This window comes from Rhinolophus sinicus, linkage group LG15 (assembly GCF_036562045.2).
Source record: "Rhinolophus sinicus isolate RSC01 linkage group LG15, ASM3656204v1, whole genome shotgun sequence".
Lineage (NCBI taxonomy): Eukaryota > Metazoa > Chordata > Mammalia > Chiroptera > Rhinolophidae > Rhinolophus > Rhinolophus sinicus.
In genome coordinates, this window is record NC_133764.1 from 17,402,673 (window position 1) to 17,427,235 (window position 24,563).

Below are 24,563 nucleotides of genomic sequence, written 5' to 3' on the forward strand. Positions count from 1 at the left end.
TTCCCCAAGTCTCCTTTACAGCCCCGCATGACTGAGAGGCTAGGCCCAGGCCACTGCCGATGGCAGGATTGCATGGCTCTCCCAGACTGAATGCCTGAGCCCGTGGTGGCCTGGGCTTGGGGATGAGACCTGCTAACCAGCATGCTGCTGTTCTGTGGGGTCGGGGCCTGGTCCCCAGCTACGTGAGGTCAGCTTGAGGCTCCAGACCCCAAGTCAAGGACCAGAGTCTTAGCAGATCCATGCGAGGGTGGAAAGACAAAACGTGTGAAGGCGAGCAGCATCCATATCCCAGCCACTCACCCCCTGTGCCATCTCAGCAAGGTTCCATCTCTGAGCCTTCCTCTGTCAAGGGGGGACAACACAGGTCTATCGTCCCTTCTCTAAAGCCCTTGGGGCCAGAAATATTTTGGAAATGAGTCATTGCTGTATTTGGGGATACCATACAGTGTGTACATCATGAGCAGCAACCCATAACCAAATGCATTCGTATTTCCACAACGAAACCTATAGAATGTTCATGCTGCAGAGAGATAGACTATAAATGGGTCTTGCCACCAGAATAGTTAAGAATCTTTTGTTCTAGGGGGGCTTTTTGGATTTTGGAATTGTAAATAAGGGAGACACCTGCTGTGAAGGATAGCAGTGATTCTGGCGGGATCCCCCACCCCTACAGTCCCTGGTGTGGTGGGCTCGGTACCTTCTTCAGGCCTGGCCAGTGGTCCCCTCCGGCTGTAGGACTCTTGCGGAGCCCTGTGCCTGGGTGACTAATGGGCACAGTGGTCCCCCTTTGGATCTGGGGCCTGTCTATCCACAAAGTGCCCTCTGGATGGGACAGGAGGCCGAGAGGCAGAGGGGAGGACCAAGGATGACCAGTCCGGCCCCTTCCCTTAGAAGGTGATGCCTGCTTGCCTGGTCCTTGAGTTGGGGACAATTCTCTTCAAGCTTTCCCATTTCATAGACCCTTCTGAGGCCTCATAGGGTGTGTGTAGGGCGGGGGTGCGTCGAGTTTCACCACTGCTTCTCTGTGCTCTTGCATGTTTCTTCTGGCTGGAAGGTGAGGGGCAGGGCACAGCCTAAAGGCCTGTCCTGTCTCCTAGCCCTAGAGACCCTCCTGGGATTCCTAAGGCCCAGCGTCCGCCTTGCTCCCATGCCATTCTTCTTGGGCTTTACAGAACCTAAAGAGGAGAAGGCCGCAGCTTTCCCTGCCCCTCCTGGCCCACTCTGAATCAGGGAAGTGACCTTCTGGCACACAGGACTTGGCAGGGCCATTTTGGCCTCAGGGGCAGGGCATAAGGCAAACCATCAGTCCCTGAGAGAACCTCCAAGGGAGAGGCCAGCCACCGTCCCGCTAGCTCCTTGTCCCTCCATCTCTCACCAGGGTGGAGTTGGGGGGCCGAGAAGAGACACCTGTCACCTGCGCTGATGGCAGGGGCCAAGAGTGTGTTGGAGAACCAGGGTCATCATGGTGCTGACGTGGTTAGGACAGTGGGGAGAAATCACCCCAGAACTCCCAGGCACCTCCTCTTTCTTTTCTTATCTGATAGTTTGAAAACTCAAATTGGTGCCTGGCTTGCCTCCTTGACCCCACTGCACTTACCCGTGGGTCCTAGCGGCTTCCTGGGCTAGAAGCTTGGTGTGCTGTGCCCCCACTGCTTCCTGGGACCAGGACTAACAGTGGTTTAACCTCTAGGCAGGAGCTGCCTCTGAGGTCCGGCTGACCCCCGCGGAGGAGGCCCAGCAACGCCTTGAGAGGATCTTCACAGCTTCTGTAATGTTCCCTCTTGTGTGTGGTTCCCCATCCCTGGCGCTCCTCTTTCCTGAGGCGGGCAGTCCGCCTGTGTGTGTGTCTGTGTGGATAGGAGCACCTGCCTGTGAAAGAATGCTCCTTGGTGGCCTGGGTGCCCTTACAATGGTCTTCCCACTTCAAGAAAGGAAAGAAGGGCTCTGTGAAGGATCTCAGTGCAGTGAGACCTGCTTCTACAGGGAGCCCAGAGCTCTGTGCCTGTGGGAGGGTCCCCTCTTGGCTGGGTGCCAGCCCCCTTCTCTGGCCTGTTCTCTTGCCCTAGAGGATATGTCTTGGTGCCAGGGTCTGGTGGGTGTTGAGCCAGGGAGCTGACACTGCCCTTTTCGACGCCCTGGCTCTCCAGACGCAGGTGGGGCCTGGTAACAACTTGTCCATTTCTAACAGCAAGGTTCAAGGCCTGGGTGACTCCCCTTTCTTTCCAGAACTGCCTTGAAGTGACCTGACAGACACAGAGAGATCAGGGCTAACCGTAGGGTCTGCCCACTGAGCGTTGGTACTTGGGCAGTTGGCATGTGGTCCCGGATGTAGTGATGCCCCCCCCCCGCCATGGGGTAGTGTGCCTGCCTGGGAGTGGGGCAGGACTGCCGTGGGGGTTTGAGGAAGGCGTCCTAGACTCGGGACTGCTGGTGGTCTTATTCTGTGAGAGGTTTAGGGATGACATAACTGAAGGGCAGCCCTTGGCGGGGGGCGTGGTACCCTTGGGTGTGTGTTTAGAGGCCAGGCACAGCCCTGGCTGGGGTCTGATGGCTGCAGGGGAGCTAGGCTGGAAAATATCCTGGAGATAAGGCAAAGGGCTCGGGGGGCCGGGGGGGGGGGCAGGTGTTTGGTGTGGTGAGGTGGCCTGGCCTGGTAGCCCACAGAAGAGGAGGCTAATTCCGAATGGCCAGCCCAGGAGAGAGTGTGGCCAGGAAGAGTGGCCCACTCCTGCCCAGGCCACAGGGAATGACTTACCAGAGCAACTTCTCTCTCTCTCTCTCTCTGAGAAGTGTGATGGTAACAAGTGTCCCTTCACCAAGCTAGGCCTCTCCTTCCTGGTCTGGCCTGTCCTTGACTGGGTACAATTCACCCGCCCAGGCCAGCAACCCCCCCTCCTGGTTGCTAAGTGACCCCCACCTCCATCCTGTACCTCAGGCAGCCTGAGCCTGCCCCCCTACTTGGCCCAGGGTGCTTGCTGACGGGGACATGCCCGTCGTCTACTTGTGTTCATGCCTCTTCTTTTCTCTCTCTTATTTGCTTGCTGCTGGTAGCTGGACCCTGAGGCCGCCTCTCCTGCCCACAGCCAGGTAGGGTGCTCCTGCCCGCCTCAGGAGCCCTCCACTTCTCCTGGTGACAACCTGCCCCCCCTGGCCTGTACCTGGGCTGGCGTCTGTGCTCGGGCCTCGTGTTGGAGTGTAAGGCCTCTTTCGCCATCCGGCCCCCGCCCAGTATCTGGGGAGGTCCTCTGGGGAGTCAGTGCCAGGAGTCTGAGATGGGACAGCTCTGTGTCAGGCCCTTGGGGAATGTCTAGACTGAGTGTCACCACTGGAGCTCAGTCTCTGTGGCACATGGTTCTTAGCTACTGGAGCCCAAGGGCCTGGCCAGAGTTTTAGTTTCTAGGTATTTCAATTCTGCTCACTCTGGGTAGAGAAAGCTGAAAAGGCTGAATTCCTACCACCCCACTCCTACCACCCTTCCGGCTCAAGCATGAAGATGCGGCGTTCTCTGTCTCCACCTGCTGGCCAATGTGGGAAACCCACCTTCGGATTAGTTCTGAAGGAGTTATATAGTCCATGACTTCATGCATCAGTCTCCAAATACCTGATCCATAGACTGTGCCCATTTAAGAGGAAGGTTTCATCTGTTTTGCGTGATTTTTTAAAAAAGAAAAACACATAATTTTGTTTTATAAAGTTACATTTCTTCAAATATAAAGAACTAACCTTTTTAAAAAAATGTTTTCACTTAACAATTTAAAATATTGATGTCCCCCCCATAGCGATCCTCCTATTTGAAGGGTAATTTCATTGGTCATGATTGCCAGAGTCTGGGGGCCGCTGGTGTAGTCCAGTCGTCTCACTGTGTAGCTGGGGAGGGCAATCAGCAAGAGGGAGACAGTTCTCTACAAGCGGAGTCCAACTTGGAAGTAGAACCCTGAGCTCTCTTTCAGCTCTAAGAAATGTGGCAAAGAAAACGCTTCCTCTTCTTGTATTTTCTTGTCCTTTGTGATCCCTCACCGGGGGTCAGTATCCCAAAGCAGTGTATACGCCCCAGGTCTCCTGAGGGTGGGGGACTCTAGGAGACTAACTGTATCCTCAGAAAGTGGGGGTGGGTAGGGCCAGCCTAATGGCTGCTCCATGCTGTGGGTGGGTGCCCTTCCCCCCACCGGGGCCACTGGGTGAGCCTGCTGCCCTTTCATTTACACACAAGAAAAGGAGCTCGATGGGCCTGTCTCCTGTTTGCCCAGCTCCCTCGGGCACCATTTCTGCTCAGCTCAAATCTTCTCAGGGGACGCCAGGTTTGGCACCCTCACATGCGGACAGCCTATGAATGCTGACCGGTGACTCCTAACCCCTCTGTACTCATTCCGGTGCCCATCTGTGTGGCGTGCAAGTCTCTTCCTGTGTTTGGCAGAGCAGTGCTGCCCTCCCCACGCCCCTCATACCTTCGGCCATGCTCCTTCTTGTCCTTATATGGCCTTAGCATGTCCACAGAGGTCTGTGCACCTGCCACCTTCCGAGGAGGCGTGGAGGAGGAGCAGGGAGGCTGGCCCGTGCCTCTGGGCACCGCCTCCCCCTACCCCAGTAGACCATCCTCTGGAGAGGAAGGCCAGGCCGGGGCTAGGACTCAGGCCCCACTTTGCATTTTGCCCTGCAAAGTCCTCGGTAGACAGTCTGTCCTTGGGTATTAAGGAAACGCCCTTCCCCAGCTTGATGACGGAGGGCCTGTCAGGATGGGGGAGAAGCTGGGCCTTAAAGGTCGCAGTAGCTGTGGCCCAGGGTGAGAGGTGTGGGCTCAGGATACTAATACAGGCTTCGCAGGGAGGTGGGGGAGAGGGCAGCAGAAAGTAGAATCTGCTGATGTGCTTTTCCTGGGCACATGCTCTCCGTGTCCCTTTCCTTCCAGACGCTCAAGGTTGGCATGGTCTTGTGCTCAGGGCTCCTCGGGGCTACCACTACCTCCTGGCCTCCCCACCTGTTTTGTCTGAAACCTCAGATGTCCCCTGTTCTGTGTCTGCCACCCACTGTCCCCCTTGCCCAGTGGCTCATCTGGAAGCTCTTCCCCTCACGCGTCCCCTCCCTCCTGCTGTCCTCGTCTCTGTGTTCCAGAACAGGGTCTGACTATTGATTCTTCCCCTCCCTCTGATAGGTGAAGACGGAAGAGCAGATTGCAGCCGAGGAGGCCTGGCATGAGACAGAAAAGGTGTGGCTGGTCCATAGGGACGGCTTCTCACTGGGTGAGTCTGGGGAGGCCCCAGGGCAGATGCCTGGGCCTCCCAGGTTTCAGGGCTGCTGTGCCTTCTGGGTCTGCTGAGGGCTGGGTGGTGAGCTAGGAGAGGCTGGTGACACAGTGGGGAGGAGGCAGGACATGATGGGCCCAAAGGTGGTGGCAAAGCCTTCCCAGGCCCATGTCTGACTGCCTGCCCCACTCTGCAGCCAGTCAGCTCAAATCCCAGGAGCTCAGCTTGCCCGAGGGGAAGGTGCGCGTGAAGCTAGACCATGACGGAACCATCCTGGATGTGGACGAGGATGACATAGAGAAGGTTGGCAGAAGGCTGGTAGAGGGCACTGGAGGTGGGCTGGGCAGGGCAGGCCTGTCCCCTGGCAGTGCAGACAGGTTCTGCTTCTTCAGTGCCCTCCTGTCTGTCCTGTCACACAGGCGAATGCTCCCTCCTGCGACCGCCTAGAAGATCTGGCCTCGCTGGTGTACCTCAGTGAGTCCAGCGTCCTGCACACGCTGCGCCAGCGCTATGGTGCTAGCCTGCCGCACACGTATGCTGGCCCCAGTCTGCTCATCGTCAGCCCCCGCGGGGCTCCTGCCGTGTACTCCGAGAAGGTGTGATGTCCCTTAGGCTACCATGTTGCCTCATGGACCCACCCACCAATGACCTACCCCACCTTTTCGGGCTCTGCCCCTTCCCCTTGGCATCCCACTTGGCCCCTGTCCACTCTCACAGTTGGTCTTGGGAAGTGGAGTCATTTCAAGGGGTGAGGACAAAAGGCCCTTCCCAACCTCTACCAGAGGCTGGGACTTGGCTGGTATCTGCATTTCCATGCATGGCCTTAGTCTCAGAATCCCTCTGCTACCCCGGAGTGAAAGGCCCAGAAACATGTGGCGCTTGGGGGTGAAGGGTATCTGAGTGGGACCAGCTAAGAGCCTACCCCTTCCTCCCATCCCTCTCCTGCCCAAGGTGATGCACATGTTCAAGGGGTGTCGGCGGGAAGACATGGCACCCCACATCTACGCTGTGGCCCAGACCGCATACAGGGCAATGCTGATGAGCCGTCAGGACCAGTCCATCGTCCTCCTGGGCAGTAGTGGCAGTGGCAAGACCACCAGCTGCCAGCATCTGGTGCAATACCTGGCCACCATCGCAGGCACCAGCGGGAACAAGGTGTTTTCTGGTGAGGCAGAGACAACTGAGAAACTGAGAATGGGCTTGGGAGGGTGGAGTGGGGGTGGAGGCCCCTCCGAGGTGCCTGCTTTTTTCTCCCTGGCTTTCCTGATGGCCCCTGGGCCTGTCTTCTGCAGTGGAGAAGTGGCAGGCCCTGTACACCCTCCTGGAAGCCTTTGGGAACAGCCCCACCGTCATGAACAGCAGTGCCACCCGCTTCTCCCAGATCCTCTCCCTAGACTTTGACCAAGCTGGCCAGGTGGCCTCAGCGTCCATTCAGGTGAGGGGACACTCAGGGTAGAAGGAGATTGACCACCTGATTTCATGCCCTAAAAATCAGGCTTTCTCTTGGGCCTAATTTACCTGGGATTCTGCCCCAACCAAAAGGACCTGGCACTGGCTGCTCTGCCTGAGTCTTTACCAGTCTGCCCCCATGCCTCCTGCCCTGGGGAGAGTGTGGCTCAGCTTCCTGCCCACCAAGCTCCGGCCCTGGGCTCGGGCTCCTTTCAGGCAGTTATCACCAAGGGAGGACTGGGCTGGTCAGTAGAGTAAGGCCCAGCTGAGGCCGACTCCCTTCCTTGCTAAACGAAACCTGTCCTCACCACACGTGTCCAGCTTCTCCCGAAGGCTGTGCCTGGGGACTAGGCAGGGCGGCAGGGTCCCTCTAGGAGCTGGGCCTGTCTTCTTCCCCGTGGCTCTGCTTTCTGCCTGGGTTTACCCCTGAGGTGATCTGGCCTCTGGTTGAGCACCTGGAGAATAACAGGCAGCTGCTTGTTCCCGTGGGCCCGGTTTTTTCTGGTGAGGGCGGGAGACGCTTGACCTGGCACGACCTTCTTTTGCCCATATCCTCCATGCTGTGCACAGACGATGCTTCTGGAGAAGCTGCGCGTGGCTCGACGCCCAGCCAGTGAGGCCACATTCAATGTCTTCTACTACCTGCTAGCCTGTGGGGATGGCACCCTCAGGTGAGATGGGGACAGAGGGAACAGGGAGGGTGCTTTGAACTCCCGCCTCTTGAAAGCCACTTGATTGCATCCTGTACTGTTTGTTTATTGTGTGCCCGCTCCATGCTGGGCTCTGAGCTGGGTGCTGAGGATGGCGAGATGAAGGAGCCCCGAGCACAGGGCTCTGGCTATGTGTGAGGGGCACAGTTGATGCTTCCGTGTTCCCAGGGCCTAGCTAGGATCTCTGCTACCCACAAAGGCAGGGCTGGAGAAGAAAGCACACTGAGATACAGGTGGTCAGGGACTTGCCCGCAATTGCACAGTCAGTATGGGGCTGAGATGGTGTTTGAGCCCACACTGGGGCCAAAAGCCCAGCCAGTTTTCAGTGCCCTCCAAGCTGCCTTCCCTGCCCCTATGTTAGCTCTTCTGCCAGGCTCTTCCCTTTAGACCTGCTGTCTGTGTTCACTGAGAAAAGGATAAATGAGCGAGCAGCCCCAGGGCATTATCCTCTTTAGCTCTTTTTATAACTGAGGGCACGGTCGCCGTCCTGGCTGGACTCACCCTTCAGGCAGATTCTCTGCTCCAGGGGTCTGACTGGGCACTCACCAGGGCATCTCTGGTGACCTCTCTTAGGGAGGCTGATGCTCTGACCATGCATCCCGGCCAATTAAGAAAGGCAGTAGCAGCTGGCCTGACAGTAGGGCGTGATGGGCAGACAGAACTCAGAGTCTGGAAGCTGAGTTTGTCTGCCTCCACCCTGAGAGGGAGATGGCCTTGGCATAGGAACCAAGCACTGTGCTGATGCCTCATTTGTACCCCTAGGACAGAGCTCCACCTGAACCACTTGGCAGAGAACAATGTGTTCGGCATTGTGCCATTGGCCAAGGTGAGGGCCCTATGGGGACTGGGTTGGCAGCCCTGGGCCTTGGGGGTAGGAGAAGCCTCAAATGCCTGGAGTGCCCGAATGGGAATAGCAGGCGCCCCGCTCCAGCTGGGCAGCTCTACCCTAGCCTTTGCCCTCCCTGAGGGTCCAGCAGCATGGGGGTATGCCAGGGGTGGGGGAGATACCCCCTCTGAGATCCGATGCCAATGTGCCCGTCTGACCCTGCAGCCTGAGGAGAAGCAGAAGGCAACTCAGCAGTTCAGTAAGCTACAGACAGCCATGAAGGTGCTGGGCATCTCTCCCGATGAACAGAAAGCCTGCTGGTTCATCCTGGCCGCCATCTACCACCTGGGGGCTGCAGGAGCCACCAAAGGTAACCTGCAGTGAGTCCCAACAGCCTGGCTTGTTGCCCGGGAGACCTTGTGGGGACCTTCCCACTCCCAGTTTGTCCTCACCAAGCACAGACTCATCTGTTATCAGACACCCCTCTTTTGCTGTGCCGCTTCCCAGGCCCCCACATCAGAGCAGAAGGCTCCCAACACTCAGAGAAGCATCTCTGCCAATGATGGCCTGTGGCCTGGTCTTAAATGTCAGTGACTGGGAGCACTGTGGAAGCAGGGGTTTGGGGGCTTGGAGGGTGAGGGGAAAGAGAAGGGCCCCAACTCAGAGCAGTCCGCCTGGAATAACTCTCCTTCTTGTTCCCTTCCTGACAGAGGCCCCCGAGGAGCAAGCCGGTAACTGACCTTGGCTCCTCCCTGGGGTGTAGGGGCCACCTGGCCCCGTCTTGGTGCTTGCCCTGGGCTCTTTCTGTGGGTTGGGCTTGTTCTATCATAGAGGACTGGCCTGGGAGAAGCCCCAGGGTTGAGGGTGGAGAGGGCACCTGGAGATGTGGGGCTTCTCGGAGTCCCCCAAATAGCTGCTTCTACCTGTTTTGCATCCAGATCTGGGAATCTCTCAGAATGCCCTCCGTGGGGCTTAGGTAGGATAGGGTGGGCTTACTTCCTGGGGCTTCCTGAGGCCAGTTTTCCCCGAGTGTTCCCTTCTCTCCACTGGTTTGGTAGCAGGTGTCTCTTCCTCTTGCACGTCAGGGTGGAGGCCACTAGGGGGCAGCAGGCACCGTGGTAACGAATGGGCTGCAGCTTGGGCACTTGTGCTTGCTTGGAGGCTTGTGAATGGCTAGGGCTTAGTCTGCCTTGAAAGAGCTCTGCTGCCTTCCTCTGAGAGTACATTGATGGGTGGGGGCTCTGAGCACCTCTTCACCCCTTTCTCCTCAGTTTAGAGAAAGCGGTGCTGTCTCTGAACGGCACCTGGGGCTTTGAGGGGATGTGAAGGGCCCCAGGCTGCTCAGCAGGAGTGAGGGGGGAGCGCATGGAGGAAGGGGGGGGGAGCATGGAGGAACAGGCATCTGGGTGTTAGCTTCTTATGATCCCAGCAGGTGGCATACCTACCAGAAAGGAAGCAGGCTCTGAGTTGTCGCCAGACTGTGTGGGCAGGCACGTGTGTGGGCGTGTGGCTATGTCTTGAGGAAGTGCTTTCATTCTGAGGAGATGACAATCCCAGGTTTCTTATACAGTGGCACCTCGGTTTTCGAACATCTCCGTTGATGAACATTTCGGTTTACGAACGCCGTAAATTTTGTGGATCTATGGTATCATTAGATAGCAAAATTCATGCTAAATTTGCAGTTTTAGGGGTTGGTTTTAAAGGTCTGGAATGGATTAATCCATTTCGCATTACTTTCTATGGGGAAACCGCCCCTCGGTTTTCGAACGTTTCAGAACTCGAGCGGTCTTCCGGAACAGATGAAGTTAGAAAACCGATGTACCACTGTAACCCTACTCAGTGCTGACTTCAGGTGGAGAGCTCTGGATATGTCAGCACTTGGACCTTGTTGAGTAGGGTCTGTTACCTCCTCAGAGCTTCCAGTATTTTCCAGGGTGTGTGTGTGTTAGAGCGTCTTTGTAGGTCTTTCTGTGTGTACGTGTCAGTGTGATTACATTCATAAACATACTCCTTTGAGATTATAAGTGTGTGTGTTTGTGTTTCTGAATCTGAATATGGTTGTGTTTTCCCGCCTGCTCATTCTCACAAACCCCCACCCTCCACGGTCCCTTCCCGTGGGCCTGGCGGGCTCAGTTGATGACTATTTGCTAACATGCTGTTTTTCTTTGCATGCTGCATGCTGGTCCTTTGCCTTACAGAAGCTGCTGAAGGTAAAACCTTGTTCCTTGTTAGCTTTCCCTAATTACTGTGATTAGACACATGTCGGCTGAGGCCCGTCTGCCTGCGTGGGCTGCTCCCTTTCCTCTGAGGCTTTTTCATATCCCCACTGTTGGGCCACGGGTGGGTGTTTGTGTCCTCCCCTGGCACATGCCTAGAGGTAAAGGGAGGGTCCTAATGCGTTCATGGAAGAGGAAGGCACCGTACTCTCTCATGGTACGTCCCCCACGGCACAGGTGGTTCTCATGCTCATCACAGGTGGGCTGGCTCATCCTCTCACTGTATTTCCCCAAGTCGGATGTTCACAGCTCACTGGCTGCCCCCTGGTGGTGGCAGTGTGGAGTTATCTCCTCTTCTAGGATCTGCTCATTCTCTCTACCCCCGAGGGACACAGCTGCTGGCTGCCCTTGTTTTGCCTGAAGCCCTCTGGTGTCATCATGGCTGGTTTTTCCTCTGGAAGATGCCAACTCCCCAGTCCTATGGGAACGGGGAGCCAAAGGGCACAGTGGTCATCAAATGGCCTAAAGAGGAAGACCCAAGATGCCAGATCCTTTTTTCTACCCCATAGCTGGGCGCAAGCAGTTTGCTCGCCACGAGTGGGCCCAGAAAGCCGCATATCTGTTGGGATGCAGCCTGGAGGAGCTCTCCTCAGCCATCTTCAAGCACCAACACAAGGGTGGTACCCTGCAGCGTTCTACCTCTTTTCGCCAGGGCCCCGAGGAGAGCCTGGGAGATGGCACAGGTACCCTGAGCCCCTTGGCTGGCAGGTGTGATTGGGAGGCCTCATCCAGGGCTCTCTGCTGCCTCTGCCATGGGGAGACTGCTGGGGTGGATAGAGCTTCCATCAGGGGGAAAGGCCCGGCCCCCAGCCCCCTGCTGACTTGGCCCTGGGAGTATACCCAGGTGGGAATCCCAGGGAGCAGGAGCTAGAGCTGATCCTCTTGCCCCATAGGCCTCAAACTGAGTGCACTGGAGTGTTTAGAGGGCATGGCGTCTGGCCTCTACAGCGAGCTCTTCACCCTTCTCGTCTCTCTGGTGAATAGGTGAGTGCCAGGCAAGAAGGCCTAGGAGCTCTCTGGTTTCTGCCTTGACAGAGGTGGAGTTGATGATGCCTTTGTGCTTGTGGGATTGCTGAGGCAGAGCCATCCTCCACCACCAGAGGGCTCTCTGTCCTTTAGGCCAAGAGAGGCACCTCCTCCCCACCAGGGTCCTGGGCTCCCGCACAGGGATGGATGCTTGGCTTGGGCAGGATGGGGCTGCTTGGGCACGAGGGGCAGACCAGTGGGGCCTGTTCGGTGGAATTGCCCTGGCCAGCTCTGACCCAGCCTCTCTCTGTGAAGGGCTCTCAAGTCCAGCCAGCACTCGCTCTGCTCTATGATGATTGTGGACACTCCGGGCTTCCAGAACCCCGAGCAGGGTGGGGCGGCCCGTGGGGCCTCCTTTGAGGAGCTGTGCCACAACTACGCCCAGGACCGGCTGCAGAGGCTCTTCCATGAGCGTACCTTTGTGCAGGAGCTGGAAAGATACAAGGAGGTAGCACTTGACCTTGTCTCTGCCTGCCACCCCCAACCCCCTCTGGCCTTGGCCCCCTCAGGGAGGGCATCTGTAGATGCGGAAAGGAAAGCAGCCCTGCTGGCTGCCCCTTCCCTGCTTTTACTCTCTTGTCATGTCTGTTGGCTTTCTAGACTAGTTGACTTTTCTTGCCCAGGCTGCAGTCTTACTTTGTGGAGAGTTTGCTCCCCAAGAAGCTATTCATTCAGGGTCCCTGGGTGCCCCTCCTTGCCCACCTTCAGAGCACCACCTAGGCCCTGTGAATTGCCGCCATGCAGTTGCTGCCTCCACGTGTGGCGGGCCTGGCCTTCCCTGTCTCCTTATCTGTTAAGGTGGTGATTGATGATTAAGGACCCCTTCATAAAAGGGTGTCCCAAATGGGACGAGATCTGGAAATCCTATCTCATGTGGAGGTGAGGGATATTGATCCAAGGGAGGGTATTTATCAGGGTTGAGAGAAGATTCAGGAGGAAAATGACAGTTGCCTTCGAGTGTTTCAAAGATGTGTGTGAAATCGAAAGCAGGCTTACTCCGAGTAGCCTAATCAATGGGTATGAATAACAGGCATGTGTGACTTTAGCTCAGTATAAAAGGAGGTTAGAAGAAGCTTGACTGTCCAGAGATACAGTGCGGTGCCTTGGGAGGTGGTGAGCATTTGTCAGTCGGACTACTGGAGGGCTCTTGCGTGGGACGGGAGGTCATCCTTGCTGACCCTAGCTTGCTCATAGAGCTGTGCCACGCACATGGCCCTGTGCCCCCGTGCTCACTACCCCTCTGCCCTCTTTCTTAGGAAAACATCGAGCTGGCGTTTGATGACTTGGAGCCAGCCACAAATGATTCTGTAGCTGCTGTGGACCAAGCCTCCCATCAGACCCTGGTAGGAATTCCAGTGAGGCCCTGAGCTGGCCTTCTCTCTCCTTTCTCAGTCCTCTACCTCAGTAGAGCCCGCCACCCCATAAAAGCTGCTGCCAGTGGTGCCACTGGAAGCTGAGGGGGGCCTAGTAATCAGGCCTAGACACCAGGCACTTTAGAGCTATTGGTCCTAGCCCTCAGCCTGTCTGCCAGGAAGGTGGCACTTCCTTCTGTTGTGCAATGGGGAGCCTCGGCCCCTGAGTGTCTGGCTCAGAGCCAGACAGGAAGTTGTACCTCCTCTCTTACCAGCTGGGACACAGGCCCCATTCTGTGTCTGACTGAGCCTCAGGTATGTCTGCCAGCAGCCCTGGTATCTCCTCGTAGGTGGTGAGGAGCTGGTTGGGCCCAGAGGACATAGTTATTCCCTCCCATTGTCCCCAAGAAGAGGACTGATGCAACCTAGCATTGTGCCCAAGCAGGGAAACTGCCCAGCTATAGACTCCCACTGGGGACCACGTGGGTCTGACCCCTCGCCCCTCACCCTTGGGGATGGGCTTTGTCACCCTTTGGGCTAGTGTCTTGGGCACCTTGCTGCCTGGGGACTGACTGGCCCAATGAGCATTTGGCGTGTGGTGATTACCTTCAATTAGGGAAGTTGCCTACGGTGCTTTATTGGAGAACTGGCATCTTTGCTAGGCTGCTGCTCTTCCTCCTCTGCTTTGAGTCCTGCCCCCTCTCCCTGTTCCTTGTGGTAAGGTTCTGCTGGGCCAGCAAGGGCGTGGGGCCCTGGGGAGAGTGTGCACCCCCCTGGAACAAATGCCCAAGCTCCACATCTCCCCAGGGAAGCTGTTTTTTCCCCTGACACCTGAGCTCCTGCGTTAGCCTCCCTAGAGCACCTTCGCCATTGCCAGGAGGGATGGGGAAGTCAGTCCTGTGGCTTAGGAGCAGTAGTGGTTCAGACAGTGGGTTTGGGAGGGGCTTGGCCATCCTTCCCTTTTTTGCTCTCCCTATCTGATGGGCCTTGGCATTGGGCAGCTGCACTTTGGGGACCGGGCTCCTCAGTGCCCAGCCTGTCACTCACTGTCCAGTGGCTTTGTTGCTCATTCCTGCTGGCAGCTCCAGCCCATCAGTCCTTGACCACCCTCTACTTCCTTCTGGTAATTACTCCACCTCCCTTGGACAGCTGTGGGCAGGAGATACAGGCAGCTGAGATCCAAAAGAGGGAAAATGGCACTTCTCTTAATTCTCCTGTCCCCCAGTCCCTAAAGTCCAGGCCAGAATGGAGTGCAGGGAACAGAATGGAGTCCTTCTTGCTCGAGGACAACTTGGGAATTCCATAGAAAAGTCACCTTCAGATCAGACGTGGCCACAAGCTTAGTTTGTTTGGACTGCATGGGGTATTAGAAATCAGAATTCAGTATTTCCACCTTCTCCTGAAAAACTGGTGGATTTATCAACACTAGGCCATTCTTCCAGGACAGAAGTTGGCTGCAACTGAGTGGTGGCTGTTTCCTTTCGATGGGGAGAGCTGTTCTCCACTCACCCCAGCTCCGACCATTGGGGCTTTCGTATCCATGAAGTCACCCGTCTTATGCTTTATGCACTTGAGTTTATGACTCTGCAGTGACCCACCTTCCAGGGTTCACCCCCACCCCATACCGCTGTCACTGACTGACAGCTTCCTTTGGGCCATGCAGACACTCAGGGCCTCACAGCCTTTATCTGGTTTATTCTGCCTGGGAGGTGATGCCTCCCAGGCAGTGTGGGGCTCACGCTAGCCCCTGTGACCTGCAAGAGGATGAGAACAGAGAAGAGCCTCGGGGTTGTGGGCTTGGCTTGAGAAGGCTTCAGTCTGTGGTGACTTCGGACACAAGTCCTAGGAAGCATTTTGCAGTGGGCTTCTGTCTCTGATCTTTCTGGCCCTCTCTCCCTCCTTGCTGCCCACCTTCTCCACAAGGTGTCAGCAGTGAGTGGCAGGCGCTGCAGTGTGTGTGTGCCGTGTGTGCGTGTATGTGTACAGCGTGTTTCGAGTGTGTGGTTGGGGACGGGGGCACTAGCTCCTTTCTCACAGCTCCGTGTGACCCAGTGGGATTTCTTTGCTTCGCCACAGGTCCGCTCACTGGCCCGCACGGATGAGGCAAGGGGCTTGCTGTGGCTATTGGAAGAGGAGGCTCTGGTACCAGAGGCTACCGAGGATGCCCTCTTGGAACGCCTTTTCTCCTACTATGGCCCCCAGGAAGGTGACAAAAAAGGTAGGTGGCACCCCGGGAGGGCAGGTCTTCTGCTGCTTCTCCGGAGGACCCTCGTATCTGGGTCCAGGTAGCACTGCCTGGGGACCCACCGAGTCCCTGGGCTTTTGGGCTTAGGCCCTGATGATCTTGCTTCTCCCACGCTCAGGCCAAAGCCCCCTCCTGCGCAGCAGCAAACCACGCCATTTTCTCCTGGGCCACAGCCATGGCACTAACTGGGTAGAGTACAACGTGGCTGGCTGGCTGAACTACACCAAGCAGAACCCAGCCACCCAGAATGCCCCCCGGCTCCTGCAGGACTCCCAGAAGTAAGAACACTACTCACTCTGCCCTTGTCCCCTCCCCAGGGCTGTTTGGGGCTCCCTGGTTTCAGAGGCCCCCTCACCAGCAGGGTAGATAACCCCCACTTCCAAAGAAGCAACAGCCAAGGCTCGTTGGCCTTGAGGGCACGGGGGTGACCTCCTGGAGAGGAGGTGGGGACAGACATGGTTGGAGGAACCTATAGTTTTAAATTTAACTACCCCCCCTGCATTCTTCACAGAAGATAGGAGTAGCCTTAGAAACCCCTCAGTCATAGAAGCCCTGTCATCCATTCAATTATTCAACAGACCATTATTCGGCACCTACTCTGTGCCAATGAATAAAACACAAATCCTGCCTGTGTGGAGTTTACGTTCTAGCAGGGGGAGATGGGTAATGACCAGTAGATGAAATAGTAGATTCTATCTTCTGTCAGATGTTAAGTTCTTCTACTGTCTCCTGCAAGATGGGCACCCCTTTCCCTCCTCTACCCTCCCTGGTGATGGGGAACAGATCGCCCACTCTGTTCAATCCCTCCCTACCCCTCGGCTTCTACCCACCCTGGTTTTCTCTTCTCACTATGTGGAGATTTCTCTCGAGTTTCTCCGTAGGGTGTGGAACATGCAGCCCCAGCCCAGCGAGCCCAGGCCCCTGGCCACAGGGGTGCAGGGGTTGTTTGGCTTCCTAGGAGCTTGGAGAAGGAACGGCCTCTACTGCTCCATGAAAGTGACTTCTTTCCTTCCTTTGCTCTCCCGCCTCTGGCAGAAAAATCATCAGCAACCTGTTTGTGGGCCGAGCGGGCAGCGCCACGGTGCTCTCGGGCTCCATTGCGGGCCTGGAGGGCGGCTCACAGCTGGCACTGCGCCGGGCCGCCAGCATGCGGAAGACATTCACCACGGGCATGGCGGCTGTGAAGAAGAAGTCGCTGTGCATCCAGGTTAAGCTGCAGGTGGTGAGTGTGCCAGCCCAGGCCCCAGCGTCCTTTCTCACCCCTGCAGGTAGCCTGCGCATTCTGCACACACTCAGGTCACCCAGGGCCTGCTTGGTGTCCTACTCTGGCCTGATGGCTGTTGGTGGGGTCCCCTTTGCAGTGCTGCTGCCTGAGTGGCCACTCAGGCCTGCTGAGGGCAGAGTTGTCCAGGCTCAGTATGTCTTGGCCAGTGGTGGGACACCTGCCATCTGCAAGGAGTGGCAGTGCTGGCACTAGTCCCTGTTCTTCTGGGCACGGGCTGGGCCATCAGAGTCCACTGAGGGCTGTCCCTTCCCCTTTGGCAGGATGCCCTCATTGACACCATCAAGAAGTCGAAGCTGCATTTCGTGCACTGCTTCCTGCCTGTGGCGGAGGGCTGGGCTGGGGAGTCCCGTTCTGCCTCCTGCCGCCGAGTCAGCAGCAGCAGCGAGCTGGATCTGCCTTCAGGAGACCACTGCGAGGCTGGGCTCCTGCAGTTGGATGTGCCCCTGCTCCGGGCCCAGCTCCGTGGCTCTCGCCTGCTGGATGCCATGCGCATGTACCGCCAAGGTGGGGCCTCCTTCCCTCTCAACTCCTGCTTCTCTTTTCTGGAGCTGCCCCGCCCCTCCCCCTCCCAAATGGGGCCTATGGGGCTAGGGGAGGGCTGTTCCCCTCCTGTCTCTGGACTGGCCCTCGATCGCTTTTCTGCTCCGGTACCTCCTCTGTGGGGTCTCTCTTCTTGTCACTCCAGCCCAGTCTGTTTTTTCTTTTTCGCTCTACCTTGCTGACTTCCCTCTGCCTCCTCTCCCTTCCGTATTCCAGTCCTCTGTATCCCCCTGCCCTCCCCGCTCCACGTGCCCTGTTTCCACAGCTCCCCAGCATCCCCTTCCCTCGTTCGGACGGGTCAGCTCTGCCCACAGCAGCAGACTCAGTGCCCTCGTGGAGCCATATGCTCAGTGGCGGTAACGACCTCCAAGAGCAGGCAGATGGCTGGGCCAGCGCCCCAATGAGAAATGAGGTGCTAAGTCTTTCTGAAGTACTTAAAATTCCCTCAGAAAGGTCGGACGAACTCTTTTTATGGATCCATCCGGAGGAGAGAACAGAGAGGGTGATATAATAGTAGTTAACGTCCTTAGAGTATTTGTGGTATACTAGACGCTATACTAAACTCATCACATACATTAGCTCATTTAATCTCACAGCAGCCTCATGAGATGTAAGTACGATTATCATTCCCAGATGAGGAGACCGAGGCTCAGAGAGATTAAGTAGCTTGCCCAAGGTCACACAGCTCATGAGTGGCAGGGTGAGATTTGACCCAAGCAGACCAGCTTCCCAGTTCATGCCTCCCAAGCAGGGTTTCATTTTCCTGAGAAGTTGTGAGTTGCCAGGTTTCTGCCCTTTTTTCCTTAGCTAGGAGAGCAGGCAGGGTCCCTCCCACCCAGTTCCCTATGGGCACCGTCACTTTTCCTCAGCAGCAAAGCCAGGAAACGGGCTCCCTGCCCTGCTCTAAATAAATCATCGATCTGTCCCCACGTCTTGATATGGAGTTGGTGTTTATTATTTCAAAACCAGATTGTTACCGCTCTGAACCAAAATCAATGTGCTTTACTCAAACAAGCAGATCGATGAGACCAGCAGCAGCAGGGCCCCCCCCTCTCCGCCTCACTCAGCCCCCAGCCACCATCGATAGCACTGATGATTAATTAAGATGCCAGGCGTCCGGACCTGCTATCCTGGCCCATCAATTTAATTGCAATTCAGATACAATCAATAGCTCACTTTGTCTTGGCCCCTCAGCGGCCCCCGCCTCCTGTTTCAATTATCAGGCACATGCATCAGCCTCGTCTCCCCGTTGGAGGGTTTCCCAGAGCTAGCTAGGCGGGTATAGTGGAGGGAGCCCCCGACTGGCTGTCGGGAGCCCGAGTCTGAAGTCCAGTTCTGCCTCCAGCCACAGCCTTTGTGACCTTGAGCAAGGCAGTCTCAGGCCTCAGTTTCCAGTCTGGAAGATGAGCTGTATCTAGTCTCAGACCCTTGTCGGTTTGAAATTCTGTGATTCTGTAGGAGTGGGTCTCTTGGTCCTCTACTGTGAGCGCAGGTATTCTCAGGGTGACATGGAGTAACCTCCTGCTGGCCGCCATCCTGACCTTGCTGCTACCCAGAAGCCATCACATTCTTGCCCCGACCTCAAGCCCAGACAGTAGGGGTTCTCTGTTAGAGGCGATACTCTAGGGAAAGAGAATCTACAAGTCTTTTTTGTCACCTGGCCTAGGACTCAAGGTCAGGATGGGGGCAGGAAGAGAGCCCTTTCTGATGTCCTGCTTCAATGGATTAAGAAAAGGAAGGGAACATTTTATTGAACACCCACCAAGGGAGCCAAGCTGTGCTTTCTACATATTTTCTCATTTAAGAGAAATGAGAGCTAAGCGATAGGGCCCCCATTTGAAGATGAGAAAACCAAGACTCAGAGAGGTTCAGTGACTTGTTCAAGGTCACATACTAGAAGCCAGGGCCAGGATTCTACCCCTAAGCCTATGCACTTTTCTTCTCAGCTATTCTCTAATGCCCTATTTTTGTTTTCTTCTTATAAAGTCCTCAAGACATTGTTCTCTCTGGGTTATAACAGAGTCGTAGACTTGGAGGGTTAGAAAGCATCTTAGAGGCCATCCAGGCTTTGATTTCCATAGCATTCCTTCCAGATGGTCAGCCATTCCCCGTTGGCATGCCTCACTGATGGGGAACTTGCTTCCCTCTAAAAGAACCTGTTCCCCTTTCAAACCCTGCAACCCCCTGTGGGGCCGCCCAATGTCTTGTCGGCCTCCAGTCCCTCGCCCCAGCCTCCTTCCTCTCTGCTCTCCTTTCCTGGGCTGTCCTCCACCTCAGGCTCTCCTCCTGCAGCCGTTTCTTCCCCTTCAGGTGACTCTCCCCTCCGGCTGCCCGGGCACCCCACTGGGAGCAGGCAAGCCACTGACAGACCTGGCCCTGACCTGCTGTCTCTCTAGGTTACCCTGACCACATGGTGTTTTCCGAGTTCCGCCGCCGCTTTGACGTCCTGGCCCCACACCTGACCAAGAAACACGGACGCAACTACATCGTGGTGGATGAAAAACGGGTAGGTCTGGGCCTCAGAGCCCCCCCAGACTCCCCTCCCTCTGCTCAGGCTCCTGACCTTCCTTGCCTAGAGGGAGCCGGGCTGGCCCTTGCTCAGGCTTCTGGTTTTGGAAGCAGGGCAGGGGCACATGGCAGCCAAGCTGTGGCAGTGGGAGAAGGCAGCCGGGGGTATGGACTACAGGAATCAAAGTCTTCCAGCTCTTGAGGCCTAAGGTGGGGGTGTCTGCTGTCTGGTGAGCCACTCCGTCCTCCCAGAGCCTCCCAGGTGGCAGATAGGAACTGGATTTTTGGTGTGCCTACAGAGGAGGCTGTGCCGCAGTCAGCCTGAGGCTCCGGGCTCCTTGTCAGCCTGGGTTGGTGAATTCCTGGCTGTAGGAGGGGATGTCTCCCTGCCATTCTAGGCTGTCACCTTGACCCCCGGAAGTGCCCCTTGAGCAGACAAACCCTCCTTTACTGTGCTTGGCCTCAGGCACCCATCCTGACTCTGAAAGCATCTCAGCGCTTAGGATGGCTTCCCTAAAAGGGAGAGTACTTGCAGAACAGAGCACAAACCCCGTCCCCTTGCCCCGAGTCACAGACCCACATTCATGGTGGCCTCAGAGACCTCCCCACCCTTGCCATCCAGGACCTGCCAGTGTCCAGGGCGATCTCGGTATGAATGTGGGTGACCTGCCCCACACTCCCTTCTCTCTGACCCTTGACCTCCATTCCAGCCGCCCACTCATGGCTACACCCAGCACCTTGTCATCCCTGGAAATGCTCCGCCTCTCAAGTCTTAAATTCCAGTGCAGCCTTCTCTGACCTCAGACTCCTACCTGTGCATCTCACTCCCCTCTTCCTCTCGGGACACCTGCTCTTTGACTCCATCAAGACCTCTCCTTTCTGACTCCACTCCATCTTCTTTACTCTGTCCATTCCTTTCTGACTTTACTTCCCCTCCCACTCAACCACAACGCTGTGGTCCAGCCCTCCAGTCACTTGGCCTTCCATCGCCCTCAGCCGTCCTGAGCACCTGCCTTGCCTAACCCCACCCTGAACGGCCAGCTTTGGGCATCTGCCCTACTAAGCTTGGGGCTCCCAAGTTGCTGTGGGAGAAACGATATAACCATGTAGACTCGAATTCCTACAGCTTCGTGGTCTCCAGCCTCACCTGGGCCCGTGGAGTCGCCTGGCAAGCTTTCCATGTGCTCCATCCTTACCTGGTCCCCCTTCTAAGCTCCTTCCCTGATATTCCATTCTCCACCTTTCTCCTCAAACCCTCCCCAACCTCACCGTTCTGGGTCATCTTCCCAGCAGTTGACCTTGCCTCTAAACGCTAATATAATCGAGGCTCCAACTTCCTTCTCTGTCTTTTGTGCACTGTTCTTCATCTTCCCCAGCCCTCCTGTCTGGGTGGGAGAAGCGTCCCTCTCCTCGTGCAGTCCCTTCTGCCTGTGCTCTGGAACCCATTCCCTTTAGTCTCCCTGGAGACCTGCTCCGTTGGTGGTAACTCTTCTCTCCTGTCCCTCAGCCTCTCCTTCTCTGCTGGCTCTTTTCTTAGTGGAGAAACATTCCATAGACGTTGCTCTCAAACAGGAGCCTTCTGTCAACCCTCTCTCATGCCGGACTATTACCTGTCTCCCACCTGCCCATGCCATCAACACTTACTCTGCTCCGGCTGTTCCCCACCCCGCTGCCATTCATTCCTCCGCCCACAGCTGCCTGGTTCCCGTCCCTGACACCCTGGGACTGGTCTTCTTGTCTCCACACGCCCTTCACGTTGCCAGAGCTAGTGGACACTTTTCTGTGCTTCTTGGCAATATGTGAATGTAGACAACTCTGTTCTTTTTGAAACATTCTCTGCTCAGCTGCTTTGCTGCCGCTCCTGCTTTTCCCCTTGTCTCTCTATTCTTTCTTTTTCAGTCTGTCTGAGCTGCCCTTCTTCGACTGGTTCCTGAAATAGAGATCTCTCTCTTCTCTAAGACACTTTCCTTGGCTATATGTGTTTTCTGTTCTACAACCCTCTTCCGAAGCAACCTCATTCACACTCGTCACTTCAATTACCACATGTATATTGATGACTTTCAAATCAATACCTCTAGCCCAGGCCTCTCTCCTGAACTCCAGACGTGCATTCCTAGCTGACTGCGTTCTGGACTTCTCTGCCTGTATGCCTTATAGCACCTCAAACTCAGCATGGTCAAACCAAACTGACTACAACTCCTCTCAAACAAACTTATTCTTTCTCTTGTATTCTCTACCTTGAAGAATGGCACCATTATTTAATTAGTTCCATAAGTCAGAAACCTCAGTATGTTCCTAGCTTCCTTCCTCTCATCTGCCCCTCCCCCACACCTGCCAAAGCTCTGTCTCCTTCACATCTCCTCGTTTTTCCCCTCCTTTCTTCCCTTCCGGTCAAGCTCTGGCCTTCTCGTCTGTGGATTACTTCAGTAGCTGCCTAAGGAGATCTCCGTCCATCCGCCCTTGTGCCACTAGGATCTTTGTAGAATGAAAATCTGATCATGTCCCTCCCTGAGCAAACCCTTCAGGGGCTCTCAGCATACTGGCTCCACATACTTTGGCAACTGTCTACCTCTCTGGTTGTACATTAACTGCACCCCCTTCACTCCAAGTTGTGCCAACTATGAACACTTTTCTCGGTTCATTCTGTGTCTTGTGCTTCCATGCCTTTGCTCGTGCTAGTCCCTCTGCCTGAAATGCCCGCTCCCTGAAATGGCATCTCCCTGCAATGCCTTCTCCTGACTTTGGCTAATTTTTACTTGTATGTAAGGGCTCAGCGCAGGCAACACCTCCTTTGGGATGCCTTCCACCTTCCCCCTGTCTGACTTAGATGCTTCCTCCTCTACGTACCTCAGTAATTCACTTGTCTCGCTCCCAGAAAAGATCGCTCGTCCTGTGGGCATCCTGACAGCCCCAGAATCTAGCACAGTGCCTGACCCTCCTTTCAGTGGAAGCCTGCTGAAAGTGCTTGTCGAATACATAAGGGACTCTGAATGGAGGCCGCGAAGCCCTGCATGGAGACGGGGAGTCCCTGGGTGGGCCCCCTGACAGAGGCTTCTCTCTGCAGGCGGTGGAGGAGCTGCTGGAGTCCTTGGACCTGGAGAAGAGCAGCTGCTGCATGGGCCTGAGCCGGGTGAGTTATTCCTACGGGAAGGCAGTCAGGCCCTTACTCTCTGGTCCCCCTGTCCACATGGGTGACCCTCCCCCTCCTGCCCTCCCTGCTCCGTCCAACATCAGGAGTGTCCTGGGGTCCCTTCGGAGTCTTGCCCCCCCAGCCACTCTGGGGCTGCTCTTCCTCTCAAGCGCCCCATTCGGGGCTGGAGGCCGGGAAGTTAGATATTCCAGCTGCAGCAAACTTCACTTTCCCTCCCTCTGAATAACTGGCTTGTTCAGTGTTGTGAACACCTCTGTGATGTCAGGAGGGAGTGGGTTGGAAGGTGGCCCTGAACTTGACCTGGGTCCTGGTATGGGAAGTGGGGAAGACAGAAGAGAAGGGAGTTTGGAGAAGCAGGAAGCCAATAGGCAGAGTGCTCCAGAGGGCAGAGCCCCCTTTGGCAAGTTGTCCAGGGCTGCCAGCGTCCCAGGACAAGCAGGACATGGCAAGGCTGTGCCGCCACCACCCTCCCACGGGGCACATTCCTCATCGGAATGGAACGTGGTGCATAAAAGGCAGGCACGCCTGGCCCTAGGTGCCAGTCTGCCACATCACTCCACACCAAAGGGTCAGCCGAGCGTCCCTCCCACGGCGCAGGGAACCCCTCATACCCCTCTCTCCTGAGACTGGGAGTTTTGACCAGCGGCATCCACGTATGTGCTCCAAGGGCTGTGGTGGGAGGGAGAGCAGTTGGGAACGCCGGGGGGTGGGCGGTGGGGTGTAGACCTGTTCATCTGTCAGCAGACAGGGAAGGAACCCCAGGTCGCGGGGCCGTGTAGGGAGCGTGAGCTGGAAGGGGAGACTTACAAAAAAGGCTCAACTCTTGCTGGTCCACTGTCTTCTCTCTGTGCTGCACTGAGTCAGTTTTTGGTTTCTCGCGCCCCCTCCCTCACTGGGAATCCCTTTCCTGTCCCCTCACCCTATCTTTGTTTTTGTTGTGCCTAGTGTTCCCTTGTCCTTTTGGCACTGGCGGTCCCTGCTGGTTTCTAGCCCTCAGTTTCTGGTTCTACTCTTCTGTTTCTTTTCTTGGTGTCTGTGTCTTCTGCGTCCCACTCTCTTTCTATGTCATTTTTCTGGTTTTGGTTTCTGCTGTCTGGCTTACCTCCTCTGTCTCCCCCTCCCCAAATGTCTCTCAGCCCTGTGTGGAGATGGGGAGTCTCCAGGCTGCTAGTTGAGTTTCTTCCCTGGGAAGCCTGCAGTCAAAGTTTTCACTTCAGCCGCTTGGTGTCTGCCTGCGTGGGCTCCTGCCCCTCTGGCAAGCTGAGCTGCTGCTGGCTGGCATTGCGAGTGGCACCTCCTCTAAGGCATGTCTTGGGCAGGAGAGGGCCTGTACAGGCTGGTCCTCTTCCCGGCTGTCATTTTAGTCCCTCTGCATCATCCCAGTGCCTGGCTGAGGCAGTCGAGTCCCAGGGTTCACTCCTGCTCTGGGCAAAATTAGGGGTAGGGGTGGATGTTTGCTCACATCTGGTTTGGGAAAGAAGTTTCAGGACTTCTAAGCTATGATCAACACTGGCTGGTGGTCACTGTTTGTCACACTGCGTCAGACAAGGGAGGAGCTCAATCTGAGCCCACAGGACCTTGGTCGAGGCAAAGGCATTGGGGGTCTGGGAGCCTCCTGTTGTTTGTAAGATTTGTATGGATGGGTGTGTTGGAGACGAGATGGCCGCGAGCCTTCCCCTAACACTCAGAAGGACTCCTAGCCTCACAAACGTATCGCTGTTCAAGAGAGGTTTGAGGCAGCACTAGCCTCTAGAACATCCTTTCTCTTTGCATTGTGTTTCCGAGCCATTCTCTGCCCCCCACCTGGCACCTTACTTCCGCTCTAGTCAGACAACCATGTGTGCTGACCCCTGGCAAGATTTTCCCCCTCTGGGAGAATCGTGGCCCCTGGGGGGATCTCAGGCTCACACATTGTGGAAAATCAAGGCTCAGGTGGGACTCAGGACCCATGGGAG

The 24,563-nt window shown here is 56.0% G+C and overlaps 1 protein-coding gene across 21 annotated transcripts in view; it reads left to right on the forward strand.

Annotated features, from left to right (window-relative positions):
* The window catches only part of MYO18A (myosin XVIIIA), a 92,750-nt gene that overhangs the window by 41,657 nt on the left and 26,530 nt on the right, over positions 1-24,563 (forward strand). For 6 of the 21 annotated variants that reach the window (XM_074319865.1, XM_074319879.1, XM_074319869.1 and 3 more), the window contains exons 3-22: positions 3,052-3,195; positions 5,150-5,237; positions 5,437-5,543; positions 5,660-5,836; positions 6,192-6,405; positions 6,533-6,675; positions 7,260-7,360; positions 8,162-8,225; positions 8,451-8,595; positions 8,936-8,956; positions 11,011-11,184; positions 11,395-11,485; positions 11,783-11,975; positions 12,784-12,870; positions 14,956-15,097; positions 15,243-15,402; positions 16,160-16,346; positions 16,670-16,913; positions 19,346-19,455; positions 22,522-22,587. In XM_074319865.1, the coding sequence (XP_074175966.1) occupies positions 3,052-3,195; positions 5,150-5,237; positions 5,437-5,543; positions 5,660-5,836; positions 6,192-6,405; positions 6,533-6,675; positions 7,260-7,360; positions 8,162-8,225; positions 8,451-8,595; positions 8,936-8,956; positions 11,011-11,184; positions 11,395-11,485; positions 11,783-11,975; positions 12,784-12,870; positions 14,956-15,097; positions 15,243-15,402; positions 16,160-16,346; positions 16,670-16,913; positions 19,346-19,455; positions 22,522-22,587 (2,658 nt within the window). Of the gene's footprint in view, positions 1-1,690; positions 1,769-3,051; positions 3,196-5,149; positions 5,238-5,436; positions 5,544-5,659; positions 5,837-6,191; positions 6,406-6,532; positions 6,676-7,259; positions 7,361-8,161; positions 8,226-8,450; positions 8,596-8,935; positions 8,957-9,627; positions 10,436-11,010; positions 11,185-11,394; positions 11,486-11,782; positions 11,976-12,783; positions 12,871-14,955; positions 15,098-15,242; positions 15,403-16,159; positions 16,347-16,669; positions 16,914-19,345; positions 19,456-22,521; positions 22,588-24,563 lie in introns of those variants that run through there. The other 15 variants (XM_074319871.1, XM_074319885.1, XM_074319886.1 and 12 more) reach the window with 9 other exon arrangements.